At 36.5% G+C, this 9056-nt stretch overlaps 1 protein-coding gene across 1 annotated transcript; it reads right to left on the reverse strand.

Annotated features, from left to right (window-relative positions):
• Positions 1 to 3882: 3882 nt before the first annotated feature.
• LOC111412095 (NADH dehydrogenase [ubiquinone] 1 beta subcomplex subunit 9) lies at positions 3883 to 8683 on the reverse strand. Its single transcript, XM_023042858.1, has 6 exons — positions 8443 to 8683; positions 8229 to 8270; positions 7457 to 7538; positions 6703 to 6758; positions 4488 to 4561; positions 3883 to 4146 (listed from the first exon to the last, which is right to left on the reverse strand). The coding sequence occupies exons 1-5, from the start codon at positions 8569 to 8571 to the stop codon at positions 4520 to 4522; spliced, it is 351 nt and encodes a 116-aa protein (XP_022898626.1). The 5' UTR covers positions 8572 to 8683; the 3' UTR covers positions 3883 to 4146; positions 4488 to 4519.
• Positions 8684 to 9056: the final 373 nt, after the last annotated feature.

Here is a 9056-nt window from a genome sequence, read left to right on the forward strand (position 1 = left end):
TGTTCAATGTAATATAACATTCAAATTGGAAATTTCATTATTTTTTGTTATTTTGAAATAATTGTAAATTTGTGTTCAATGTATATAACATTCAAATTGGAAATTTAATTATTTTTTTTTATTTTACCCGTATGTCGAGTATGGAACTATTTTTTTCATATGAATCATTACAAATACCATTTATCAAAAATAAATATTGAATATGGAAGATTTATAAAGAACAAATATTGAACAATGTAAAGTAAATGAAAATATTATTCATTTCACGTACCTGTCTAGTCGTCATTTAGGGAAATTTGATTGGTACAAAATTGTCGAGTATGCCCTACGACTCTGCACCGACCACACTTATGCGGTCGAGGAAACTCTCCGGTAGATGGTATTCTAGATGTACTTGGACGTCCAGGACCACGCGGTTCAACTGCTGGTGGTAACAAATTATGAAATGGGAGAATGTGCTCGGGAACTTCCCACTCGGCTTCATTCGGCAGAGGAAATATAGTCTCGGCATATGCTGTTCTCCAAGACTCAGTCGTATAATACAAAGAGCATAACGTTCTCACAGCAAAGCCTCGATACATGGCCACCGCAACTGCATGCTCACATGAAAAACTCTCCAACTGAAATCACGTATAAGTGCATGTGTTATCAGTCAAGTCCACCATATATGCCGTATTACGTGCACATTGCACGAAGAAGCGAAACTCGTCTAGTGCTTCCACATTCAACTTCCTCGCAACCTCTGCCGCCTTAAACAGTTTCTCCTCTTGAGCTGGGGCCAACACGCTAGTGCAACTCTTTGATGCCGCACGTCGGTCATGAAACCACTGTTGTAACTTGTTACGAATGTTCTCAATCATTGCGAGAATTGGTAACTCTCGATCCTTCTTAAACAATGCATTGAGAGACTCCACGTTATTCAACATCATCATGTTGTATCGACATCCTGGAGAGTATAACCGTGCCCAATGTTCGATCCCCATCTTCGTTAGATACTCCAACGCTGGTAATAATTTACTTCCTATCTCAAGCATGAACTTATTACACTCTTCAACACTGTAAGTTTCGGCTGCTATCCTAAACAATGAAACGATGTCTGTGCCCCGATACCTAGTCTTCAAATTACCTTGTATATGGTACATGCAATACCCGTGATGTGCCCCGCGAAAAACTTTAGCGATACCGTTTAATATAGACTGTCGCCGATCGGTTACAAAGGTAAGGTCTTTGACTTCCCCGATCACTTCCCTCAGTTTAGAAAAGAACCAACACATGGACAGATCATTCTCGCTGTCGACTATGCCGAATGCGATAGGGTAAATTTGGATGTTGGCATCTTGACATATAGCAATAATTGATTTGCCTTGATATTTAGCTTTCAGAGTTGTACCATCAACTAGAATTACTGGTCGCATTGCATTTCGAAAACCTCGAATATATTGTCCGAGAGCCATGAAGAAATACTTAAAACAATTATCGCCCTCGTCTCAATAAAAAATGTCATGCCAGGATTAGTTGTCCCCATATTATGGCAATACCTAGCTAATTTAGCATAGCTCTCTTCAGCCGATCCCATTGAATACTCCAACGCACATTCTTTGGCCTTCCACGCTTTCTGGTAGCTCATGACCACTCCGTACTCTTGACGGACGTCGTTAATGATGTCCGAAGGTCTATAGATCGTCCGTGGATCCTGATACTTATGCATTATCTATCGACCAATAAACCATGCTCGAGCTTGCCCGTGATCGTTTCGAAGAATTCCCACTTCGCAAGTATGTTCCCGTGAATACTTGCGAATTACGAAGCACTCATTCGTGTCCATCTTAGTTGCTCTCAAGCGCCAATTGCAACTGTCTTCGACGCAAGCAACTGTCAACAATGACTTGTTTGATTTCTTTACCTTGAACTCAAAGTTATATTTTAATGCAAGTCAGTGCACAGCTTCCTGCAAATCTTTCTTGGTTTCAAACAGTTGCTCGACCCGCAAGTCCTCATCATCGGGAGCCACACGGAAAGAATTGGAGGACGGTCCACTTGTTCCAACCTGTGAGCTCCCACCCGGCTCGTGTCTCTGTCGGGATAAAGCGATCAAATTCTTATTTGTAAACTCGTTTATATTCTCATTGTCTTCAACTGTCGACGGAATTCTGCGAGTAACAGCGACATCACGATCAGAAGCAACTGTCTCAGGAATACCCACATCATTCGCAGGAACTATCTCCACTGTCTCCCAAAAACCTCGATCATTATTATCCGCCCTATCTGAATCTTCGCGTTCACCTTCGATAACATCCTTCGTAATTAAAGTCACACCAAGAACAGTCGGAGTCCGATGCATTTTATTCAATTCTAATAGATAATTCAATTCAGCATCATTAGTAACGAATACCGGTGGCATCGAAATGGATGAATCCCCATAACCGTTAAATAGATATCTCAATTGCATATCGTATTGAGATTGATCGACATTCAGCTTATTTTGCAAATCGTGGTACATTTCTAAGTATGGTGTACTCTCTGTTATGGAAATTGCAATACAACCACGTATGTCACTCGTCCATCTCCATTCCCACCGATTATTTTCATTCAATTCGAAATCACCTAAATAACACACGAGAATTATCATATCTGCATGAGAAAATGGTTTTAATCAACTTCATTTATTAATTATAAGAAAAAATCAGTGCCAACAAAAATCAGTGCAGAGTCGATTAATTGGCTTTTTAACAGCTAAGCAGTCGGACTGTTTTCGACTGTTTGGCTGTTAACAGCCAAAACAGCCAGTTTGGCTGTTTTTGCGCAGGAGAATACGGTTCTAAAGTTATACATCTGTTCAATTTTATTTTTTTTATAGGTAAGATCTGTTAAAAAAAATTATGCTAACTACTATGTCGACATAAAATTTCTCTATTCAAAAGTATACTAATTTACTGAAAACGAAATTAAACATGCGTAAATGTACTTACCAATTTGAAGTAATTGATATGAAAAAAATTTTTGACTTCAACGTTTCAAAGTTTTTCTAGATTTTGAGGTTCAAGCAAATGAAAAGATGAAATTTTTTCCTGTGTTGGAAGCTTGTTTTGAAATTTTTATAAATGGGGAAGTGTTTGATTTTCAATTATTAACTAAAATGATAGTATAGTCCTTTCAACAATATATTGTTTTGTAATTGTACAAAACATTTAAGGACGTCTTTGTCTTTTATCATACAAGAGGCCAATGTCATAATTTTCATGATTTTGGAAGTCAAAGTGGAATTTAGGTCCTTTGACTAGGTCAAACTTAAAAGTATCCCCTGGTAGGTAATTAAATTAAAATTTAAAAAGTAGATTTGACCGTGGGCGATTATAATTAATCACCTACCCAATATGCATTTAAAAGCAATTTAATTGAAATATGTTTAAATTACTACTTTTACTCAATTTTAAATTTAGCACTAGATGTGTTGAAAAAGTGGTGTGAAGAAGTATTTTGTTTGTGAGCCTGGCTCGGCCGTCTCATATTTGATACATGTTTTCAAAAAAATTGCAAGTAATGTCAAGTCTATATATATATTTGTGATACTCCACCAGAAGTAATATTCTTATGATTCTAATAGTTGCTTTTTCAGAATGCAAGTGCAAGTTTTGGCTCTGAATAGAAAAATTGAATCAGTAAATCGAGAGAGGGAATATCACCAGGTAATACAAAAGAATTTTCCAGTTTAGTTCAGACAGCATTCTAAAAGAGAGCCCAACTTCTAATTAATCAACCAGCAGCAGAATCAAACACTAGAATTAACATCCATGCCCGATTAATTCTAATGACTTTAAGATAAGCAAAAGATCGCTGGGTGAAGTTCTGTAAAAATGCTTGGCAAGAATTCAAAGATGGGAGTGACTGAAAAATATGATGCTTCCGAAGAGTTCAATGCACGATTTGCACCAATGGGATTGCTAGAATATTGAAAAAGTAACATCAATAGACAAATCTGAAAACCCAATAAAACTCTGGATTTGATCAACCAAGAAACACCTTGATTTTGTGAAACAACGCAAATAAACAACATTTCAGTTAAGAAGGTTTACATTTGACATCACATGGACCTAGACAAACAAGATTGAACGGAAACTTCTCCCAGACGTTTATGCCTTCTGAAATCTGCATTGGCAATCAATTTTCAGCATATTAGATAATTGTCAGATCTACATAACCTTTTTTTCTGAAGGGGAAGGGGTGCTTCAGAAAGTAGACCCAACGGCAGTTGATAAGGAGAAAAGACTCCAGATATTTCTAAATCGTCAATTAAACAAAATTATGTCATCTACAAATATGAATATGCTTCTCTTCGGTTGATGGAATAATATTCACCATTTAATTACCAAGCCAGATGAATGGCCATATATAGATGGAACGATGCCGGCTTCGCTGAGTTTGACATGATTACTTTAAACAGAAATATACCGATAATAAAGATAATAAAGGCCAACTATGAAACTGACCTTTATTTATTGCCATGAAAGACCATCATAATTCAAGCAGTATCTTCGCGACCATAATCGTATATTATCTCAATCTGCAGTAGAAACAAAATGTTATTATAAACAAGATGGGACTACAAGCATGATTCATGGGGAACAGAAAAAATTGTGACACCAGATAAAAACAATTTAACTCCTACTACAAGTGAAAGAAGTAGCACAACTCGTGATTTAACTTGGTGGAATAAACAAAAGACAAACCACAATTTCGCGAAAAGAAGTAACTGATTGAAAATTATAGAAGTTTCGAATAAAGAGAAATTATATCGCTTCCCCTCCCAACACCATCTCTCAATGTCACAAGTTTAAGGGCCAAGAGACTTCATTGCATGAGTTTTTATAAACATCATACTAGAATGGTAAAGAAATATGCACCGTGCTTATATTTATAGTGTGCAAACATTATCTCAACAAGGAGTAAGATATAATCTCAGACGTGAAATTAAAGAATGGATAAACATCTCTCTCTCTCTCTCAGAGAGAGCAAATGGACTTCTTGCGAGAACTAATAACATCTCTGGCAATTGCTCGGGAGATGAGAAAACGAATGAAAAAAGGGAACTGTGCACCATTTACCAGGTGCATCAACTGGGTTCAACCTAACGACAGTGAAAAATGAAGATGCCTTGAATTCTCCGAAAAATAGATTAGAATAATGAAAAAGACAAAAAGAGAGATCATATGGTGCAAAAAAAACAACTGGACATGCAAAACCAAGATGAAAATCAAAGATCCGAATTGGACCTCAAGGCTAAATAGAGAGTAGTCAGATGAGCACAATTCAATCTATATATCTTTTCTAGTAAAAGAAATGATCAGTTCTCGAGCTTCAGGTAAACTTCTTATCCATAAATCTTAGGCCTGGGCACACTCCAGACCGGTTCTTTTAAGTAACAGGACCGAACCAATTTATAGTTCAGGTGTGTTACACTGAGAAACAGCTAAACTGAACCGGTTGGTTTAGTTCAGTGGATTCTCTTCTCCTTTGGATGTGTAAAATTCTGGGGAGTGAAAAAGACTGTTTAATTAAACGCTCCTTAACGTTACGACACTGAAACATCCCTGAAACCACTCTTCAAGATCAATATCTAAGAAATCAAAATAAATGACATTGCTCCAAACCCAAAACACATGCATCTGTATAAATTTTGTGTGGTTGGGGGGGGGGGGTAGGGGTAGAGAGAGAGAGAGAGAGAACCTTATACTATATACATACCCAGCTACATATGTAAGACACACGGCCTTTGCCAGCAATGTCTCCAATGATATTGGCTTAGTACCCTTTTCCAATATCATGGCATCTAAGAAGCTCAATTGGGAGCTTTAGTTCATAAAATATGGAAGAAACTGAGGGTAATAGAGAAGGAAATACAAGATGAAGCAGGTGGAGTGATAGACTCGAGACCATAAATTTGGAAGAGAAACACTAATAGTAAAACAGAAAAAGCAAATCTGAAACGATAATGAAATTTCTAGAAGAGAAACTGAAAAGGAAAAATGCAGGGAAAACTTTAAGATTCCTCCTATAATTCCAGCTGAGTGGGTCCTTTCATTAATGGTTTTTTGCTTCAACCACAAATGGGCAAAAGGTGGAACATAATTACGTTTATGGGCTTTCTTTTGGTAAAATCTTTTTCTTTTGGGTTTAAAGCCAAATCCAAGAACCGGACAGTTTGGTCGGGTTCTAGATTTAAAAGGACTAAAAATGACATCTTATGAAGCAGAACTGGACAGAATCAGCCAGTTCGGTCCAGTTCTGACTCAGAACCAGGTATTGGTCCACCCCTAACAAAATAACCATACTGATGTGACGCAAAATCAGTAGGCAAACATAACTGAGAAAGCAGTAACCAAATGAATGTAAAAGCTTAACTCACAAATTAAGACCTATTATGTAGCACTAGGTATTCAAATCTAAATCATTCTCACAAGTAATCAGATAAGACATAGAAACGGAAAGGAATAATCTCAATTCAAAATGTTAGGAAGAGGAAAAGTAGATATCATTCGTTTTTTGGAAATATAGCAACAAAAACAAAAAAGGACATAATAGCAAATTAAATATTTAGGCAGTTATTCCAAGTACAGGAACAACAAATATCTAACCAGTTATCCAAAGCATGTTTTAAGTAAACGTTACTAAAGCAACGTTGACAACAAAATTTTAATCAATTACCCCTTCAGGTGGAGTTGGGTTACGGCAAAACTTGCTGCCACCAGGAGCCCAGGGAACTGTTCACCAAAAAAAATAAAATAAAAATTTAAAATTGTGAGCCCTGAGCAGAATGAACCAAGTTAAACTGAAGAAACACTATAAATACATCGCACAATATTGTCTTTGTATTGATGCAAGTATAAACAAGAAAAAGTAAAACTGCAAGGCTGGTAGATATAAGAATGCTTCAACAAATTGAAACTTTAAAGTTAGACCAAAATTAAAAGATTTTCTTTTCACATCTAATAATCATCTAATAATGCTAATAAAATAGCATATACATCAGTTCCTTATTGTCTCCCTTTCATCTGCTGAAGATCCAAATACCTGTCCTATGATGCATAGATAAGCCTAAAAGGAAGATATCAACCATAATAAGTGTTTACAGACGGAAGACCATTAAATAGGAAGTATCAATTCCAACTCTTCAGATCCAAAATACAATATAATACTACATAAAACTACCAAGGATATCATTCATAAAGCTAAGTCATTCAAAAAGAGGATTTAATAAAATGAAAGTCTTAACAATATCATATAAACTTTCCAAGGATTTAAGAAAATGATATAGAAGTGTCGAAAAGTATTATTTTGAGGGGGGAAAACTCAATTAAAGTCTTGTTTTCTTCAATTCATGTCATATTTAATTTTATGTTTGCATCCCATGATTAAAATCCGCCTTATCGAAAGAACCAACAAGCTCCAATACACTTACCAATGTAAGGATCAGGATGCTGCCACTTATTGTAGGTTGCCTCACCAGCAGTAATCATTCTATCTATGGTCTCAATATTATCCTGAAAGCCCAAAATAATAGGCAAAGCAATTAAAATATAATATAGTCTTTAACTTTATGGTAATCAATCTAAAATCTTCAAGAAATGCAACTTCCTTTCATTTTCATCAGGAATTCATTAAGTTGAGTCATCATCAAGCATTCTGAGGAAGGTAAACAATTTCTCATAGCTAAGTATCCATTCTTTTCTGTCTAGATAGCAATATTTTCAAACCACTTAGAGGCCTTTTTTTTTTTTGGAAGCAAGCTAGGACTGGAATCACATTTCCAAGTAATTTCTCATTTCTATCATTACCACATCTATCCCATTCCTTCCCAAATACATTCCTGCATACCAGACACCATTCATATCCTATATATCTTTCAACATCAAAAACCTAATTAGGATACTGCCATATAAATCACAAATCATGCCCATCTACTTACTAAAGCAACAACCAGAAAATATGTAGTCAATACACTAATATTTAAACCATTGCAAACAAGAAAACCATTAAATTTGATGAAACTAGTCTGAATTATCCAATCACTAAAAGCCCGCAGCAATTTAAACATCCTAGTACCAGTACGGAATTGTTTTTGCAAATGTTCACCATTTCTCATATCCGCCAAAACCTTATTTGATTCTCCAAATAATTATTTTTTTATTCCAAGTAGAAAAACAACAAAATCAGTGGGAAAGAGAACGAACCACGTTTCTGTTGGCTTCGAATTTCTCTCTGAGAGCATCGGCCTGAAACACAAAAGGAGAAATACAAAGGCTTCGGTTATTATCAATCTACAATGCATATAAATACATGTAATACACAGACACTTACACAATTACATATACGAATTCATCGAATGAACTGTACTAGGATCGCATTAATGTAAATAACCCTAAGATCGAGAGAGGAAAAAATTACGTCGGGATAGAAGAGATGGCGATGAACGGCCCAATTAAGAGTGTCCTTGAGAGCTCGTCTGTAGAGGATTCTCACCCTCTCCTTCTGTGCAGCTCGTCGAGCCAGGTAAGATGCTGAAGCCACGCTCATTCTTCTCACTTTCTCTCTCTAGAAGTTTCTCCCTTACTCCCACTATTCCACACTTTTTTATTACTCCGAAGTCCCTGAAGGCTGAAGCTCCGTATTTGTGTCACACGACGTCGCTTTGACTGGAACGCTTGCCTCCCAATTTTAAAGGCCCTTTGTTTGGGCCTCGCTGAAGAAAATCCATCTAAGCCTACCAGAAAAGAACAGGTGGGCCGGTTCCCCTATCGTAACTGAAAGTCCACATCGGCCTAGGGATGGCATACATGAGGGAAATTGACAGAAATGACACTACTTTCAATTACAGTTCTAGGTTCCAGATCAATAAAGTTAGGATATGGGCAACCAACAAATCCTTGGTTTTTGCATTTTTGCAACATTCCGGTTTAGTTCAATTTTTCCTTAGAGGAACCTAGTCGGGTTGGCTCAGTTTACGAGTTTTATTGAAGAAACCCAATCCAAATTGAAATAAGATTGATCGATTTGTGTTG

The sequence above is a fragment of the Olea europaea genome, chromosome 16 (assembly GCF_002742605.1).
Source record: "Olea europaea var. sylvestris chromosome 16, O_europaea_v1, whole genome shotgun sequence".
Taxonomy (NCBI): domain Eukaryota; kingdom Viridiplantae; phylum Streptophyta; class Magnoliopsida; order Lamiales; family Oleaceae; genus Olea; species Olea europaea.

Bases quoted from the DNA above. Each gene is read 5' to 3' on its own strand.
- LOC111412095 (XM_023042858.1), bottom strand. From the start codon at position 8,571: ATGAGCGTGGCTTCAGCATCTTACCTGGCTCGACGAGCTGCACAGAAG. The intron at 7,539-8,228 runs GTTCGTTCTCTT...TTGGGCTTTCAG, and splicing joins TCGAAGCCAACAGAAACGTG to GATAATATTGAGACCATAGA. The intron at 4,562-6,702 runs GTAATTGATTAA...TTTCTACTGCAG, and splicing joins ACCCAACTCCACCTGAAGGG to ATTGAGATAATATACGATTA.